General features: G+C 35.6%; 1 protein-coding gene across 1 annotated transcript in view; it reads left to right on the top strand.

Moving 5' to 3' along the window:
• The window catches only part of SPAG16 (sperm associated antigen 16), a 943910-nt gene that overhangs the window by 554733 nt on the left and 368866 nt on the right, over nucleotides 1-20311 (top strand). Inside the window, exon 13 of the mRNA XM_040641105.1 lies at nucleotides 3962-4088. Within this exon, the coding sequence (XP_040497039.1) occupies nucleotides 3962-4088 (127 nt within the window). The remainder of the gene's footprint in view (nucleotides 1-3961; nucleotides 4089-20311) is intronic.

The following is a 20311-nucleotide window of genomic DNA, read 5'->3' as shown; positions in this document are numbered from 1 at the left end:
AATCTGCAACCCTGTGGCATTTATGGGAGCATTTAGGCCATTCACATTGAGAGTGATTATTGAGCAGTATGATTTTAATGTTATCATGTTGCCTGTGAAGTCTTTGTTTCTATAGATTGTAAATTTCTGTTCTGTATCACTCTTGGGGTCTTTTTACTTTTTATAGAACGCTCTTAATATCTTTATTGATCTGTAGCTTGGTGGTCACAAATTCCTTCAGTCTGCCGGTCTTGGAAGGTCCTTATCTCATTCTGTTGAGGAGAGGTTGTGGGGATGCACAGAGCCCAAATTATTGACCAGGACCCAAGCAGTGTGCACTTGTTTTATAGGGACCTTAGGGATGTGGGCTTCTTGATTTTTCAGCCTGCCTTCTGGGGGAGGGGCCTACCATGCTGATACTCAGATAACCCTGTTTGGGTAGTCTCCCTGTCCCCTGCGAGGGGGGATGGGGATGGGCACACTGTGAGCCAATATTTCCAGGCTTTTGTTCTTTGGCCGATTTCCCTGGTGGTTTGCTGTGCCTCTTCTGAGAGTCAGAGCAGCAATGGCCAAATCCCAGCCTTGTCTCAGAACAGAGAGATCAGAGTCCGCTCTCCACTGTTGTTCTAGCCACTTTAACTCCGTTTCTTTTGGTGCTGCTAAACCCTGCAGCATCCCAGGATGTGCACCCCACAGCTGGCATCCCAGTCCTCATTTCCAGGGCCGGCATGTCTCTGTCCTTTGTGTTTCTAACACCACCAGCCGCCAGCCGCCAGCCACCAGCCGCCCCTGTGCACTCCAGAGCTCCGTTTAGGTGTGCGTCTCACGCACTCCGGAGCTCGGGTTTTCAGACTGGTTGTGCGTGTTCCCAGGCTCATGGTCTCAGTTTGCTCTCTCGTGGGTGCCGGTCCGCGAGTCTGCCCACTCCCCAGTGCAGGTGGCTACCGCTTCCAGGCCCCCGAGCGTGGAGGATCCCTCCCCCTTCCGTTTATCTTCTGATATCTGTGCGCGGATTCACGACTCCCTGCTTCATACCTCAATACTTAGTGCTGGAGATGTTCATTTGTAGAGATTTAGATGTGTCTTCCTGCATCTCAGGCTGATTCCATGGGTGTTCAGGATGGTCTGGTACCTATCCAGCTCGATCAGGGGACCAGCTGAAAAAGGGCACCCCTACTCCTCCACCGTCTTCTGTTTCCATGTATTTTTAAATGTCTTCTTTCCTTTCCTGGTTGTTTAGTAGCATTGTGTTTATCCTCCATGTATTTGTGGTCTTTCCAGAACTTTTGTTGTTACTGACTTCTAGTTTCATAGTGTGTGTAGGTGCATGGTATGATTTTAATCTTTTTGTATTTGTTGAGACCTGTTTTGTAACCTAATATGTGATCTATTCTGGAGAATGTTCCATGTGTACTTGAAATGAATGTGTATTCTATTGTCTTATGGAGGAATCTTCTGAACGTATCTGGTCCAGTGTGCCATTCAAAGCCATTGTTTCCTTATCAATTTTTTCCTTCAGATAATCTGTCCATTGATATAAGTGTGCTGTTAAATTTCCCTACTATTTTTTGTTATCAATTGGTCATTTATATTTCTAATTAATTGTTTTATATATTTGGGTGCTCCCCTGTTGGGTGCATATTTGTCTACAATTTTTACATCTTTTTGTTGGATCATTCCCTTTATTATTGTATAATGCCCTTCTTTATCTCTTGTTTCAGCTTTTGTTTTAAAATCTACTTTGTCCGTTATTGGTATTGCTACAGTGTTTTTCTTTTGACATCCATTTGCATGATAAAAATTTCTCCATCTCCTCACTTTCAATCTGCAGGTGTCTTTAGGTCTAAAATAAGTCTCTTGTAGGCAGTATATAGATGGGTCTTTTTTTTTTTTCATCCATTCTGACACCCCATGTTGTTTGATTGGAACATTTAGTCCATTTACATTCAAAGTAATTATTAACATATAATGTATTTATTGCCATGTCACTACTTGTTTTTTGGTTGTCTCTGAAGATTTTTTCTGATCCTTTCTTATCCTTCCATGATGGTTTATTGATTTTCCTTAGTGATATATTCAGATGTTTTCCCCTTTGTATGTTTATTAGTTTATTTGTAATATATGGTTTCCATTAGATTTATATATAAAATCTTCCAAAAAGAGCAGTCTATTTTATGTTGATGATCATTCATGATTGAACGCATTATTTTTTCATCCCCTCCCCACATTTCAGGTATATATTATTATATTTATATCCTTTTCTGAGTGAGTTCCATGACTGATTTTTTTAGAAATATTCATTTTTACTTCTTTTGGGCTCCTGGCCATTAAATGTCACTTTTTATCTCTCCTTTCAACTCAAAGCATTCCCTTTAATATTTCTTGCTATGTTGCTTTAGTGGTCATAGACTCTTTTAGTTTTTGTTTGTCTAGGAAACCCCTTATTACTCCTTCTATTTGAATGGTTCCCTTGCTGGATATAGCATTCTTGCTTGTAGATTTTGTACCATTCAGCACTTCAAATCTATCATGCCACTTTCTTCTGTCTGCCAAGACTCTGTTTCTGTCAGTGCTGCTAAAAACCCCACAGCATCCCGGGTTGTGCTACACACAGCCCCTCTCCAGCCCTCGCTTCCAAGGCTGGCATGTCTCCACCCTTTGTGCTTCTAACACTGCCAGCTGCCCCCAGTTCCCACGTGTGCTCCCAAGCTCCCCTTTTCAGTGTGGTTCGCGCGCTCCAGAGCTCCAGTTTTCAGTCAGGTCATGCGCGCGTTCCCGAGCTCCCAGTTTCAGTCTGGTTAGAGTGCGTGCTCTGGAGCGTCAGTTTTCGGTCTGGCCACGCATGCGCTCCGAGCTCCCGATTTCAGACTGGTTCGAGTGTGCGCTCCCGAGTTCCCAGTTTTCAGTCTTGTCGCGCATGTGCTCTGGAACTCCTGGTTTCAGTCTGGTTTCCCAGTGGCTACCGGTCCGCCAGGCCTGGCGGCTCCCCAGTGCAGGTGGCTACTGCTTCCCGGCACCCGAGCATGGCGGCTCCCTCCCCCTTACGTTTATCTTCCAATATCTGTGCATGGATTCACGGCTCCCTGCTTCGTACCTCAATTCCCAGCACCAGAGATGTTCATTTGTAGAGATCCAGATGTATCTTCCTACGTCTCAGGCTGATTTTGTGAGTGTTCGGGATGGTCTGGTAGCTATCCAACTCGATTCAGGGGACCAGCTGAAAAAGGGTCCCCTACTCCACCATCTTTTTCTCCAAGCGCAAAGAGGGAATCTTAAACAGGCACCACGCTCAGTGTGGAGCCTGATGCAGGGCTCATCTCACAACCTGAGATCATAACCTGAACCAAAATCAAGAGTCATACACTTAATCAAGTGAGCTACCCAAGTGCCCCAATAATGTACTACTTTAATAAAATAAATATATACTTCTTATTTTCCTGTAAAACCTCTGTCTGTCTCTCCATAAAGCTGTGGAGAACAATTACTGTTCTGGAATAATTTCCTAATAATTAAAGATGATTATTTCAATATAATAGGCTTTGGAGTATAAAACTTTAAAGAGATGTTTTATACTTATATTTTGGAATCATTAGAAAATCGGTAAATTTTCTACAAATGAAATTGCATTTCATTGTTTTCTTTTCTTAGCATATTCCTTTATTAGATGGGGACAATTTTTATGTAGTCATTTCATGAGAAGGAGTAAATGACACAGTATTAAGATGGCTTTACCAAGTGACTTTATAAATTGAAGGTAACTTAAATTTAGTCAGTTTTATGCTACTAATTCTATAAAGTGCTTAGGATATAAGGTGACTATAGAATTTTCCTTTAAAATGTGGTTATTGTACATTTTTGTCATTTATAAAACTACCTTATGTCTCAGATACTTAAATTATCTTCATTAGCATTGCATTTACAGCATAAGAAGCATTTAGGGGCTAACTCCTAAAATGTGAATTCTTTATTTCTCTCTGTACAGTGAAAGATGCAGATGCACTTTGTATGGACATACAGATTCTGTGAACAGCATTGAGTTTTTTCCTTGCTCCAACACTCTTCTCACTGGTTCGGCAGATAAGTCCCTGTCCATATGGGATGCAAGAACAGTAAGCAAATTATTAGCCCTTTTTCTAGGTTTTGATAAGTCTAATCATTCTTGGTCATTCTTTAGGTACTAGGTATAACTTATAAAAGTAATTGTGCAAGAATGGTAGTAAGTTCCTATTTACAAGATCTTGCTTTTGTACCTTCTATCTACCCTACCTCCTTAAAGTAAGGCTTATAAAAATAATGCAACTACTTCATTAAATATTAATTCAACAATTACTTATTGAGATAGAAACTCTGCTGGTGCAGGAAATATGAAAGGGGAACACATATCGCTTCTCCTTAAGGATCCTGTAGCAAAGAGAAACAAGACACTATCTTAATGCAGTGAGGTATGTTTCTAAATGGAAGAACATATAAGGTACAGGAGGAATGCAAAGAGAACTATTATGTGCCCGAAAAATTATAGATGGCTTCCAAGAGGAGTCTGTGCTTGAGCTGAGATATGGGTGATAAGTAGGATATACCAGGTAGTCTTGAGAAGGGTGGATTCCAGGAATGGGTAGTACATGTACAAAGAATAGAAATGTGAGGCTGCAATAGCATGTTCTAGGAATAATGATACATATGAATAGAGCTTAAGGAAGAAGAAAGAAATGGCAGGCAAGAGTATACAGATAGACAAGATCATGAAGTATCTGACTCAGGTTTTATAATGTTTCAGAGGGAAACTGTTAGAATGTGAAGGAGGCAAGGTAGCATAATCAAATTTACCTTTTAGAGAGACTAATATAATATGGTAGTTGAGTAAGGGAGTCCATTTTATTGAGAAAGCTGGTGCAACAGGCTATGTGTGGATGGGAATTTGAACTGGGAGACTGTAACAAAAAATGGGGGAGAATGGGTTAAAGACAGGGGGTTTAACTCTCAGAATTTGTGTTTTTTAAAAATATTTTATTTATTTGAGAGAGAAAGAGAACACAAGCTGGGGGGGAGGGGTAGAGGGAAAAGGAGAAGCGGACTCCCCACTGAGCAGGGAGCAGGACACAGGGCTCAAACCCAGGACCCTGAGATCATGACCTGAGCCAGAGGCAGACACTTAACTGACTGAGCCATCCAGGTTCCCCAACTCTCAGAATTTGAAGAGTGATTGGAGGTAGAGATTATGGGAGGAGAAAGTGTATAAGGTGACCAGCTGTGTCAGTTTGTCCAAGACTGAGGAATCTCCTGGGTCATGGGATTTTCAGTGCTAAAACTGCACAGTCCTAGCTCACTGTTGCTTCTAAAGGGAAATAGATGTAAAGAAATGGTGGGTATTAAAGAGGGCACATGTTGTGATAAGCACTGGGTGTTATACGCAACTAATGAATCATTGAACACTACATGGAAAACTAATGATGTACTATATGTTGGCTAACTGAACATAACAAAAAAAATGTTTTTCAATGGAGACAGAAGGTGGAAACTGCATTTTCAAACACTTTGGATGTGAAGATGAAGAGGAAAAAAGGCTATAACTCTAGGGTCAAAATAAAAATAAAGGGTCCTCCTTTGTTCAGATAGTAAACAGGCTTATTTGCATAGGGAAAGAGCAGGGGAAGAGAAAGGAATTGAAGATGGAGGTGATATAACACAGAGACTTATTGAGCACAGATTTTAGTAAATTGAGAAATGCCAATATATGCAAAACAAGGTGTCCATATCCTTTCTTAGCAACATTTGATGAGGATAATGAAGAAAACAAGGATTCCAGGAGACTATATAAAAAAAGAAGAAATATCCATAGTTTCTGATTCCTGAATCACTAAAGAAATACAACTTATAATTTTTCCCATTTATCTTCCCATAAAAGACACATGACTGACATCAATAAAGGAATATGTTGATGAACATACAAATGGTGGGAATAGCAATACAATTCAATATGGGAGGCCCCGTTTAGTCTTCTGAGACAAATTAATTTGGGATGAATAGAGAACAAGAAGTCCTCAGGGTCACGTATTACAGAAAAAGACTACAAATGTCTTAGACACCAACTTTTCACATGTTGCAGAAATTTAGACTTCTGATGAAGCAGAAGTCAAAAGGCACTGGGGGAAAAGAGTGTCAGACATGACTTAATAAAATCAGAGTGATTTGTTGTTGAGTACATAGGTCCTGCAGCATCCTCCTTGCTTTAAAGTAGCTTAGACCCTGATGCAGCAGAGTTCACTCCTGATAATGGAGCATCAATGGAAAAGCAAGATTTTCAAATGCATTTAGCCTAAATACTTAGATGTGAAGTGCATATAAAAGCAACTGGTAAAGGAAAACCCACAGAGAAAACATTAACTTAGCAGTGACCTAAATTTTATGTTCATATTCTCTTGATTTCAGGGATCCCCCCCTCTGAAAGTGCTATAACTGAATGTTCTCAGAAAACATGTCTCTTATTTATTTTCTCTCATATGAAAAACTGAAGCACTAATGCTTGAAAGTAAAACTGTTCTTTTAAGAGAAGTTGCCTCTGTGTAACTGCCTTAAATGCAGAGTTGTGTACTGATGGTAACCTTCCTACCTGGTGTTGCAAGCTCTTTTTGTATTATTCTTATTCCCCATGGTATCTATGAGAGCAGAAAAAAGAAATTCAGCACAGAACAGGGCATTTAGTATACATTAGCATAGCACTGGATTAAATGTATGTGCACAGAAACGTTGTGAATCCCAAAAGTATCTCCTTAGCTCTTATAGGTATGAATAAATATATAAAGTTGTTTTAATGCATGCTAGCATTAAATTAATTAATACTAGGGGGCTCCTGGGTGGCTCAGTCGTTTAAGCATCTGACTCTTGATTTTGGCTCAGGTCATGATCTCAGGATCCTGAGATTGAGCCCCACTTCGGGCTCTGCGCTCAGCGGGAAGTCCACTGCAGATTCTCTTTCCTTCTCGCTCTGCCCCTACCCCTGTTCTGTGTGCTCATGTACTCTCTCTCTCTCAAATAAATAAATAAATAAATAAATAAATAAATAAATCTTCAATCAATCAATCAATCAATAAATGTAAGTTAATATTAGGAAAAAGGCTCTAAAATATTTTGGTGTTAATGAAATGTTGTTCATAAATAATAGTAAATGCATCCTTGATTAGAAATAAAATTCATATAATGAGTTTATTTTCTGAAAACATTTTCAAAGCTGATAGTAAAAAATATTTATTTAAATTGATATTATTTAAAATATAGAATTAGCATGTAAGACAAAGGGAAATTCACTTATTTTATTAATAATTAGACAATGCAAGTTATGAACTAAAATATTAACATAAAATTCTACAAATAACATATGACAACAACTTTAGAATTAAACAAAATTGTTTTACTAAAGTTGCATTAGACAGTTCTGGTGGTTTTGTTTCATATCCACCTCCTTTATTTAAAACACAAAATAAAGAAAAGTTCAAAAAAACTAGATTAAAAAAATATATTATAGCTTTCTAAAGTACACGTTATATGTTGTGAATATCATATGAAATTATTCGCTGTCTGAACCATCCCAATGGTTCATGAAGGAGTTAAAAAGGAAATTTATATTTGTAGTTGAATATTAAGAGCTACTGAAAGAGAAAACCAGAGTAGCTATAGTTTCTTCTGTGTGAGAGTAAACACTACACGTTATCGATATGGATGGCATTCTTTGGACTTTTAACATGAACTGCATCTGTAGTAGGCCAGTGTACTTCTTTATAACTATTAGATTGTGTTAATTCCTTGATAAATGATAAGCTGTCTGGTTACACTGAAAGTTTGAACCTAAAAGGAGATGAATGACTTCCTTCTCTTAGTAAAGCAAGGACAACCCATTTTGTCGGCTCAGTGTGATCAATTACTATTGAGACATCCTCTAAAATAATTTTTGATGAAACATGAAAATGATCAGTGGATTATATTCCTATAAATTAATTTTAAACCTCTTTCTCCCATTTCCAAACATATACTAGTCTTAAATCATTAACCTAATCTAATAGCTTATTGTCAAATATAATGAATGCAGAGACCTCTAAGTCAGTCTCTAAGTCAACTGGACAGATCAGCTCTGAATTTTGTGGGAGACGAGGAGAGGGATATAAATCTCCATAATCACCAAATGGAGGCTATTAAAATAGCTTGCAGTTTAAAAACTCATGAACTTGCTCTGTTTTATAGAATTACATGGAGAGAGTAAATTTTTCCCTCAAAGTTATGAAACAGTGGAATTATTTTATTAAAATTGAAAAATAAGATTGTAACTTTGCCAGAAAATGATGTATAATATAGGACATTTAATGAATACTTACAATGCCCTCTCAAAAAGTGACATGAAAAAAATCCCAAAATACATCAGTGATTTGGAAGCCCATTTAAAATAAATGCAATGAGATTATTAGTCATTCACAAGTCCAGTGAAAATATTAAGATTTTTTATTTTGTTCACTGTATAGTAAAACATAGAATGGGATGAGTAATACATCTCTGAGTTGTTCAGAACTGGGCTGGCAACAGTCAGAGTTGCTGACATTTGTCTCTTGTGAAGAATTTGACACAGAGAGTTCACGGCTGGGACTGCCTTTGGTGGCTGTGCCTTGCCCCCTAGACTAACTGCAGGCTCTTATCCAGCATACAATGTTGTCTTGACTTAGCTTTAGCCAAAATATCCAGTAACTGAACACTGTGCATTCCTGTAAAGTGGAGAAACTAAGAATTCACCAAAAATGTTATACTGTCTGGTGCCTCGCCCAGTGTTGACTCCATAGTTCAACCTGCATTCTGCATACCCTCCTTGGTTTCCCCAGATGGGATCTGGTGAACTCTCAGAGGAGCCTGGCATTATTCAGAAGCTAGAATGTGGAAATAAATGCAAAGCTTGCATCTCTCTCTCTTGGTTTTAGTCCTCAGGCACATTCAATTTAGCAATCTTTATTGAAGATCTTTGTGCCAGACAACATCCTGGGTTAGGACTGTTGACTTTGACAGAGTCCCTGCCATCAGTGAATACATGGTCTTATTAATTACTGTGCAGCGGTAATAGACAAGTTATTTTAAAATAGTTTAATAATTGCTATATAAAACTATAGCTTTAGCTTTTTGTGCCAAAGCTCACTATTCCAAGAGGTGATTTTATGACTAACACTGATTGGATACCTCCAATGTGCCATCACCTATACCATCTATGTAATGCTTACTGGAATTACCATTATTGTCTATATTAAAAATTGAAAAAACAAAGGCTTAGAAGAGCAGGACTTGTTGCCCAAGATCAGCCAACTGGCCAGTGGCAGAATCAGGAAGTAGGCTGACTCTCCAACCTCAATTCTGTATTGTTATTTTGTGGCCTCTAATTTTTGTTGGTTCTCACTGAAAATTAGAATAGTGTTAAAATGACATTTCAGTGAGACAAGATGATTTAATATACCTATATTTGCCAAAATATTAGCTTACCACAGTAATTCAGTAATTCACAAGTCAGATCTATTGCTTGGATTTAGCAACCATCAGAGCTGCAAATGACGCCTCACAGACACAAAACTCTAAGGGAAAAAATGCATTATGGTCTGTAGCTATCAATTTGGATACTGGATTTTCAAATTCATACACCAATTATGCAAACGCATTTTTGTTAAAATTTTGCTAGGTATTTTTCTCATCCTGAGGTTGATTGATTGGTCTTGTAAACTAGTCAGAAGTTGTCAAATACAAGCAATGTGGTACCAGCCAATATGTTTGAGAAAATAAATATACTTAATTGTGCTTCTATAGAATCCTGGATTTATATCCTAAATTATCTTGAGGTTATATCAGACAGTATGGCACAGTAGTAGCACACAGACATTCTGACTGGATTCAAACCCAAATTCTGCTGCTTATTAACAGTGTGGCTTTGGCCATAATTGTCTAAAATATTTGTGCCTCAATTTCCTCATTTGTGAAATGTGGAGGGTAGTAGCACCTATCACATTAAGTTGTGATGGGGATTAAATGAGGTATCATGGAAAGTACTTTGAAGATTGACCGATATAAGAACTTAATATATTTCAGAGATTCTTCTAATAGCTGATATATCATATTATACTCATATTTGTCTGTCATGTAACTATGAGCTTCTCTGCTTTTGCAATTGTTGGCATAGTAGGTGCTCAACAGATGTTGGAAGGAAGGGAGGTAAGGGGGAAGAACCATTAATCAAATGTTTTTCTTTTTATGCCAAAACATTTTACCTGAAAAATCAACTGTTTTCTAAAAATTAAAAATAAGTATTTTAATACACAATAAAACAATCACATATTAAACAAGTTAATATAGTGTAATAAGATTTCAAAAGATTGTGATTTAACTCATAAAATGCTGTATTTCTTTATATATCATATACAGCACATAAAATCTTTGCATATATATCACAAATATGTCATTCGTTTTCTCTTCCCTTTTTTGATTACTAAAAATAGCATTTCAGTGGCCAGCAGTGGAAATACTAGACTTTTGTTTGTGAGTGCCAGGCTTTGAAAAAAATGTCATATTTCAATGGAAACAATGATCAATCGCTATGTGTTTCTAACTGAAGCATACAGATAGTTTTATGCAATTATTTAAGTTCTGTAAGAGTTAGAAGTAATTCCTTCATTCTTCATATAGTTCATTTAAATTTAATCCAATAAAGATGTAAAGTTGTGGTGTAAGTGGGCATAACAATAAGTAAGATCTCTAATCATTGTTTAGACAAATTTAAATATTTTCAATAACACTTCACTCTTATCATAGCTAAGGCACCCCTTTGTATGTCTTTTATATTGAATTGTCTGGAATGGATTGCATTCTAGGATTGGAGGGACCAGTACCATGGAAAAATACCAGATATTAAAAACTTATCCTTCCAATAAAAATAACATGAGCTAAATCTCAAAAACTTTTCCCTGTATGCCTACTCAATTTTTATTTCATTGCTGAATGGGTAATTTGTATCAATTTAAAAGTATATTATTAGTAAAGATATTATCATCTAGAAAGGTATGAAATTTAGATATAGACAATTCATTTCCTCTTGTGTTCCTTGGTAATAGCTGTAATAAAAATAACTAGTGTTTATTCTGTCAAATAGTTCAGACACATGATTTAAACATTACAAACAATATTGCATGTTAGAGAATATGTTCACTATGTTATAGATGAAGACAATGAAGATCAGAGGTGTTAAATAAGTTTTTCAAAAGTCCACAGCTAAGTGGTGGTCTTAAGATTGCAACCCTGGGGGCACCTGAGTGGTGCAACTGGTTAAGGGTCAGACTCTTGGTTCTGGCTCTGGTCATGATTTCAGTGTTGTGAGACAGAGCCCTGTGTTGGGCTCCACAATCGGCACAGTCTGCTTGAGATTCTCTCTCCCTCTCCCTCTGCCCGTGCTATCTACCTCTTCCTCTCTCTCTCTCAAACAAATAAACCTTTTAAAAAAATTAAAGATTGCAACCCTGTTCTTTCTGAAATGAAAGGCCATGTCCCTTTACTGTTACTTGTTATCTCTATGTTTAATGACATTATAAAACCTGATTATTGGAAGGCATTTGTAAATATCTGTCCATGACACTGAGTTTGGTAGTGTCCCAAATAAAATGAAAACCCTCTAAATCTAATTTAGCTTCAAGGTGATGAAGTCACCTTGCCTCCTTTATCATAATATATGTTCTTAGGGAAAAGTAAAGGTAAATGTATAGTAAAACATAATTATTTAGTTATTCTTGTGTATGTCCTTGTATATCCTTGTAAAAATCATATAATACATTCCAAAGTTAAACAGGGATTTTTTTCATTCCTCTTTTGAATAACATAAATGACTGTTTCTTACTTTTATTCAGATTGCCAGTGAAATTATATTGAAGTTAAAGCCAAAGGAGAAGCATGGATATCATCTTTTTTAAATGTTATAGAACCTAGATGTGGTCTTTTGGAAAAAAATAAATTTTGGGACCTATTTGAATTGAATAAGATGTGGGGTTATCCTGTAAGAATATTGAGGGCACCTTAATCATAGAGTGTGTTTGACCAAAAGGAAATCCCAGTGCATTGCCTCTACCCTTTCTGCCTTGAGTACACTGTAGAGAAAATATAGAAATCTAAGTCAGATAGAATGGAGTTTGAATCCAGATTCTGTCACTTTCTAGTTGTACATAGTAAGGCATGATGTTTAACACCTGTAAAGTTCAGAATTTTCCTTTTAAATAGAAATAATAATTAAATCACACTGTTAGCACTGGGAATATGTATTTCGAAATCAAAAATGAAGTCATTTTTCCCTTGATTGGTAGCTGCGAATGCTACTGGCAAGTTTTCTCATGATTTGTACTTCTGTCTCTTTAGTTGATGAGTTAAATGGTGCTTAATGAAATTGAACAAGTCCATTGCAGATTGCTTTACCCAGTGTTTTGTCTGTTGCTGTCACTTTCAAGAACTCAGTGACTGTAATTCATTGCATCAATTTGTATTTCCACCATCCCTATGGTGTTTATTTGACCTGTCTTGCTTGTAGTCCCTTAATTTCAGTTTAACATATAGAAATTACTTAGGAATAAGCTTGTCTCTTGTTATTTATTCTTTTATACAGTCAACCCATTAAAGCTTCAATAACGATGACTTGGCTGTACTTCAAGATAGTCTTAACTTTTAATTCATTGTAGCACTACATGTTAATTATCATTTTTAGGTACCATTGATGAAACTAGAAATTAAATGCAGCATTTTTTGGCAAGTGTTTCTGGCATCCTACTGTGGTTGTGATCAGTGTAGGGTAAAACTACACCTCTTGTTATGTAGATCTACAGCACCAGAAAATTAACAGTTAATTAAAATGCATTTCTAATGGATAATCATGAACATCCATATAATCATTTTTTTTTTTTTGACCATTGATTATACTCAAGCCTTTTATCCAATGAAGAAAATACTGGAAAAGAAGACATCCTACCTTGTGTGCCCCCCTCTTTCTTCAACACATACACAGATTACCTGGATTCTTAGTACACTGATATAAATTCAGATACTGCAGTTTGTGCATTTATGTGTTCTATACTTAAAAGCAAAACGTTTTAAATTTAGTCGTACAATAAAATTAAAATATAAGGTTCTGTAAAATATATAATAAAATGGGCATTTGTTGTTTATTTGACTGCCTAGCAGCCAAGAAATAGTCTCGTCTGGGGAAAAACTAGCAATATATGAAATTTGTCATGAGGCAGGTCTGAAAAGATCTATTTTGTTTGTTTGTGTTTGTTGTTCATTTTTGTTAGTTTGTTTTTGTGGTTTCTGGGAAGTTAGCAAATGTGTGTGCCCATCTAGAACTTTGCATTTGGAGGGAATAATGCTGAGACAGAGGACCAAGTAGGAAATTCTTTGTGGTTGAAGTATTGTTGAGAGTCCATACTTAGAGGAAGCGTCTTAGCCAGATGTTCTCAGGAATTTGACAGTGTTTACTGTTATTTAGTTTCCTTTAGTTCTTTTATTTTTTTAAAACTAATTTTTTTTGGGGGGGAGAAGGGGGTTGTAGTTAGCAAAATAAATTTCTGTTGCTTACGTACATGAATCCTAAAAGATACACACATCAAAACCCAAATAATACCAAATGGTTAGAGATGACTTATTAGATACTGAATGAATGTAATAAAAAAGCATAAATCAACAATGAAAAAAAACCCATGAACCATAGTACTTATGAAGGCCTATAAGCCAAAGAAAAACATTTAATACTTAAACATGTGTGTATGTTCCTCCTAAATTACTTATGGGTCAAAGAGTAACAGCATCTTAAAATTACAATAAGGAGTTCACTTTATGATAAAATTTGTGAGCAACAACCAAAAATATACTTAGGAGAAAGTCATAGTATTAAATTATTTTATTACTGCTTAAGAAAGCCTAAAAATAAACAGTCACTTTACAATATTAGGAAAAATACAATGAAATTAACTAAAATACTTAAAAAATAATAAAGACTAAAAAATAATTTAATGGGGGAAGAAAAAAAAAGAATTTGTTGATCTAAAACCTGCTTCTTTGGAAAGTCATTAACAAACCATACTAAGACCTGTTTTGCCTTTTCCTAACTATTATTTATCATTTTACTATTTCAATAACATAGAAAAAATCCAGACAGAGAGATTAAATGATAATTATTTCCAATAACCTATTTAGAAAATACTGAAGAACCAAGAACCAACTCAGAGTTTTAGAACTAATTAAAATGTCATAAAGGTAGCCCAGCACAATTAAATAAAAAAGTCAGTAGGTGTCCTCTCTGCTGGCAAAACAAAAACAAAAGTTAAAAATGCAAATTCACCACATAAATTAAGAAGAATACTCTATAAACAAAAATTTGTGTAATATATAAGAATAAAACTGCATAATAATGGGAGGTAAATAAATGTTGACATACGTGTAAAGACATGCCAAGTTCTTTGATCAAAAGAGACAAACATACCACTTAACTTCTTTATAAACTAATATGTAGGTTTAATGAAATTCTAAGGAAGATCCTGATAACATTTTTGCTTTGGGTGTTTTGGGAAATTGACAAAGTGATTCTAACCTTAGATCTGGAAAAGCAATTGATAAAACTGAGAAAACAACAACAAAGATTGATAAGGAAAACTAGGTTACTAGGTATTAAACTAAAATTAATAATTACTATGAACTATAAAACTGAAGAAAGATTGACAACTCAATCAATGAAAGAGAACAGAGCTGTGAAACAGATCCTAGCTATGTAGTATACAACATAAATGCTTGATTCCAAAAGGGAAATCTCTTTGAGAATTGTTAGAGGAATCAGCTTCATTCTCATTTTTTTCCTTTCAGCCTTTGCCCATTTTGGTCTGTTGTTGCTGATTCCCAAATCCCTATCTGTCTAAAAGCTGGTATTTTTGGACTTTGGATATCTGGTTAAAGTTCCGTCTACTTCAAGGAGGGGTTATGATACTGTTCAATCAGTTCTTGCTTTAAAAAAAATTAAATTAAATTAAATTTATTTTTTATTATTATGTTCAATTAGCCAACATATAGTACATCATTAGTTTCTGATGTAGTGTTCAATGATTCATTAGTTGTGGATAACACCTAGTGCTCATCACCACACGTACCCTCCTTAATACCCATCACCTGGTTCTTGCTTTTTAATCTTTTTTCTTTATTATACAAGTAAAATATTGTTCAAGATAGAACATGTGGACTTTTTAAAAATACTAAAAACAACCCTAAAGATAACTGATAAAATTTTACTATTATAATCTTTCAGATTTTTAAATGCTTTAGATATTGTTTAAATTAAAATTCCTATAGTCATCATAGTAGCATTGTGCTATACCTAATAATGCATAAGTTAATTTGTCTTCACTCCGTAATAGATCTTGAATATCCTAAATATAAATACATATATATTCTCATTCTAATTATTGATGTATCATGGATACATTTTAATTAATTAAATAGGTGCATCACTGTTTGCTTGGACAGTCTCTTTAGTAATAGATGTTTGGATTGTTTCTTAAGTATTTGGTACTGTGAATAAGACTTCAGAAAACATCCTCACAGGTGCCTTTTTTCACAGTCATCATCTCATTTCATTGATACATTTTTATAGGTGTTGTAATCTACATTATAAGAAAGCATTTAAATTGTATTGACAAGACTCTATAAAAAGTTGACCATAGCTACTTATGTATTCCCTCCAACACTCTATGAGTGTGCCTACTTTCCCATACTCTTGTCACTTTGATTTTAGCAACTAGATAGGCTAAAATTCTCTTGTCAGTGTTTTAATATATAATTGTTAAGACCATTGAAATGCTTTATGTATTTATTAAATATGTTTGATAGGCAGGTTACCATTGACATTTATTTCTAAATATTCTGGAATTGATGTTTAATTTATCTGACATAGAATTTTTTAAAAATTTAGTTTGGTTAACTGGTTTCTTTGTTTTAAATTCAAAGTAGTTCATCTTTTGGCTAAATTTCAGTTATTTAAATTTTTCTTTCTTTATCTTGGGAAATTAGTGCTTCTTCGAATTTATGATGATTCTCTTAATGGTCCAATTAATGATTAAGTGTGTTCTTTTAGCTAACTAAGTATTATATATAGCATATGTAATTGTATATTGTATATAATTACATATTTTATATGCTATACATGTATGTATATTATATGTATATATTTATACATTATACATATATTAGTTGCATGTATCATGCATAATTAGTTGTAATATCACCCTCTAGTTTCCCTACTTTCCTCCCAGCTGTTTTCTGGGATTTGTAGCATCTGCCTGTGGTTGGATGCTGGTATGAGATCAAAGAAACTAGCACACGATTGTACTTCAGTTCTCAGATTACACTGAACCAGGCATGTCTTCCCCTTATTTTCTGCAGTTATTCTGTGGAGTTTACAGTACCTGACTGTAGAAAATGATGGTGAGTTTGTGAGGAATATGGCATAGAATGCCAAGGCAGAAGTCACATATTGTACGTCTTGTATTGGCTTATAGGATTTGAATCACATTATCAAATGCCTTAGTTTATAAAGACCATAGGACGAGGGGTCAGTGGGCAAATGGTAAGGAATGTAGGAAATATCTTCTTTGCCTTGTAGGTCACTCACTATTCCATGATGCAAAGCTACATCCTGATGTGCTAAAGTCTGAATAGGATTCCCAGCTTAGCAAATAGGCATTAGGTTGTCCATTAGTACTTTTTAATGTGTTTGCGTGCTTTAGTCTCTTTGTGCATCTTTGTGGGTACTACCTATATCTTGATATCCAATTATAATTTCATATTAAGTGCCTCAAACCAAGATTTTGATTTAATGTGAATTGATAAAATGTTAATATATATTAAAGAGTATTCTTCAATAAGAATTATCTATATCTCTGATGCAGTGAAACTGAAATCGCTTTTTCTGGTATCCTGGATAATTTTATTATTTCTATATTATATGTGAAAAGGAATTTTGTTATTTAAAAAAAAAATCATGTATGTAGGTATCGATAAACACCCACATCTCTGCTACTGAATGTAACATGCTCAATCAACACATAAGTATTAAATGCCTGTTGTGCAGCAAGCACTATTCTAAGTTCTATAGATGCAGTAATTAAAATATAAAAATAAAACAGACAAAAATCTCTGCTGTGGGGGAGATTTTTGGAGAAAGGCAGATAAAAAAATAAATGAGAAGGAAAACTAGTGTGTTAGATGATGATACATGTTGTAGAGGGGAAAAAAATCAGAGAAAGAAGGTAAATATTTGGCTGGTGGGGAAAAGAGTTATTGCAAAAGCAATTAAGATACAATTTGAACAAAGGCCTAAAGAAGATAGGGAGGAAGCCCTGTAGATACCTGGAGGAAGTAGTACTCCAGAGGAAAAAATGCAAGTCAAAAACCCTGGGGTGGGAGCATGTCCAGTGTGGCTTCGAGGAACAAGCAGGGAGTAACTTGGGTGGATGAGTAAGGGGAACAGCAATTTGAAAATATGAAATGAAGCCAGAGCAGTGTTGGTGGGCAGGGAGTGGGGGCAAGTTACATAATCTAGTAAGTCATTTTGATGACTTTAGTCTCTACTCAGGGTGAAATTGGAAGCTATTAGAGAGTTTTGAGCAAAAAAAATGATTTTACCTTTTATTAGTCTAAAGGTTATGGAGAGGGAAAAGCAGTGGTGGATGCAAAAACATCATGTGTGGCTATTGTACTCCACCTACACAACAGATGGCAGTAGCTTGGACAAGAATGATGGCAGGAACGAAGATGTAGTTAAAAAAAAAAACACATGCATATCTACATACATACACACAAAAAGGAAAAGAATGAGAAGAGAAAATGAACAGGAGCTTGGAAAATGTGGAAATACCCCACAAACAAGACTCACTCACACTTCACTATAGCCTTTCCCTCCTAATCCAAACCTTCAAAGAGGAAACAAATTAGTCACTCAGAAAGGAAAAATAAAAGAAAAACATAAAATTTATTAATAACACATTATTTTTATTTATTATTTTAGAATTATAAAATAATATAATTGCAAATAACCTTTGTCAATTTTTTATATTATTTTACATGTATTATGTAAAGAAGTGCTGGTTTCTTAATGCCACGGTTATGAATTTGAAGTCTGAAATCAATACTAAAAATGCAAAAATTTCTATCAATGACTTACACTTTGCAAGTGAATTTGATCTTACCAGTATTCACTGAACAGCTCTGTGTTCAGACATGATGTATTTATACTGGTTCAGCCACTAAAATAAAGCTAGGAGACTGTAGCAGATGCCATTGATGCCTTCCCCCATAACCTCGTAGTCACCTGTAGCCTTGCTGGACAGTTCCCAGGGCCATTATCAACTTCCTACCTCAAGGGTTCCGTCTTCATCTCTCTGAGGGTTCCTTCACTGAGGGTTTTTCTTAGATGCCACAGTTTACTAGGACAAATGAAAGTCAGTGGATAAATAGTTCAGCATACCTGTCCCCCAGTGGAGCAATTGTGAAGCACGTTTTATATGGTTCCTTACAGGGTCCTTAGTGGGACCTCAGGGTCCTAGTCCTAGCTGCTCACAGTGCACCTGTAACACACCCTTTACTGGTTTCTCCCTTCTTTGTTTCACTTTTCCCATCCCTTATGTGTGCTTTCTGAATTCACATCCCAAGTAAATAACCTTCAAAGTATTTGTCTCAGGATGTATTTAGCGGGAGACCCATACCAAGCCAAGTGGAAACCCTTGAATCACGTTGCTCTTGTCTGATGGACAAAGCAAAAGGTCCAGGAATATTCCACAGAAATTAAGCAAGGGTAATTAGTGGACTTTTTGGCTTTAATCTACCCCTCTTGGCCCATATGTGTCTCACTTTGTCCAGCATTATAAAGACAGAATCTTCAAGAGTTTTATGTTCCTCTCCTAAATACACTGTTAATGTTAGCATATATTTTACAAATGGTGAATCTGTTTCTACTTCCATAATTAATCATTTTTGTCAATAGTTACAAGTGAATGCAGCCTCGAAATGCAGAATGAATAATAGGGAGCTGAAAATTTATGGGCATATTGAGGAGATATAATGATCACTTGTATCAGTAACAGAGAAGCAGGAATACAGCTGCTTGGAGCCTGGGCCAGTTTAGAGAAAAAAAGGGAGACTTTGCCAGAGGACTACGTGTTTCTACTATCTAGAGCAAAGCTAGGGAGAATTTAAAGTGCCACAGTCATCTGGAAAGCACAACTAGATTCACAGTTTGACGAAGTCTAGGGATATCACATGTTGTAAGCCCTTGGTAAAAATCAAATCCTAAAGTTATAAGAAAATGAGGAATTTAGAAAAGACTAAAATCAAACCCTTGAGTCTATATGAATTTTTTATGTTAATATATTTTGAAAGTATAACAAGGGTTTCTGATTTGGCAAAGTTGAGATATAAAGACAATGGATGAGCAAATATTCAATGGTCCTTTTCTTTCCTGCTTCTGCCGTAATCTAAGCCTCAGGAACAGAAATATCCATGACACAGGACACCTTTTTTCTTTTATATAAAGAGTCAGAAAGGTACTACTTATTTAGATATCAGAGAAAATATCAACAGGGAACAGATTTCTGTGCCACGAAGAGAGTTTCAGATAGATAAACATTTATGGAGTGTCAGTACTCTGGTGGGTGTGTAGGTATGGGCAAGGGGACCTGAGGCAATCATAATAAAATGCAATACTTTTCTTATGGAATTTACAGTTTAGTGGTTGAAAAAGATATGTGAACAAGTCATTTCAGAACAGTGTCAAAAGGGCCAGGGTCCTCAGTATAGCTATCTGCAGAGCAGTGACATGATCTGATTTATATTTTCAAAGGATTACACTGGCTATCCTGTTGAGAATAGACTGAAAGGGGGTAGAGAGACAATGATCCAGGCAAAAGACTTTGGTAGACTTGGAACAAGATGGTAGCAGGTAGCAAGTGATGAAAGGTGATGAAAGGTTTTATTTGTTCTTTCATTCATATATTCATTCATTCATTTAGACATAATTTCAGTCCTCCTGAGAAGTTAAAATAATAATACAATATACACTTCACGCAAGTTCCCCAAGTGTTAACATTGTACTGTATCTGCTTTAACCCTTTCCCTCTTTCTGAATATACACACACGTATATGTTTTTCCAAAACATTTGACAATTAGCAGTAGGCATAATATCCCTTAACCCACAAATAGTTCATTGTGTAATACCTAAAAACAAGGATATTCTTTTAAATAACCATAGGG

This window comes from Ursus maritimus, unplaced genomic scaffold, assembly GCF_017311325.1.
Source record: "Ursus maritimus isolate PB19 unplaced genomic scaffold, ASM1731132v1 scaffold_1, whole genome shotgun sequence".
NCBI lineage: Eukaryota > Metazoa > Chordata > Mammalia > Carnivora > Ursidae > Ursus > Ursus maritimus.
The sequence above is the reverse complement of the archived record's forward strand: the minus strand, read 5'-3'. Positions and strand labels throughout refer to the sequence as shown.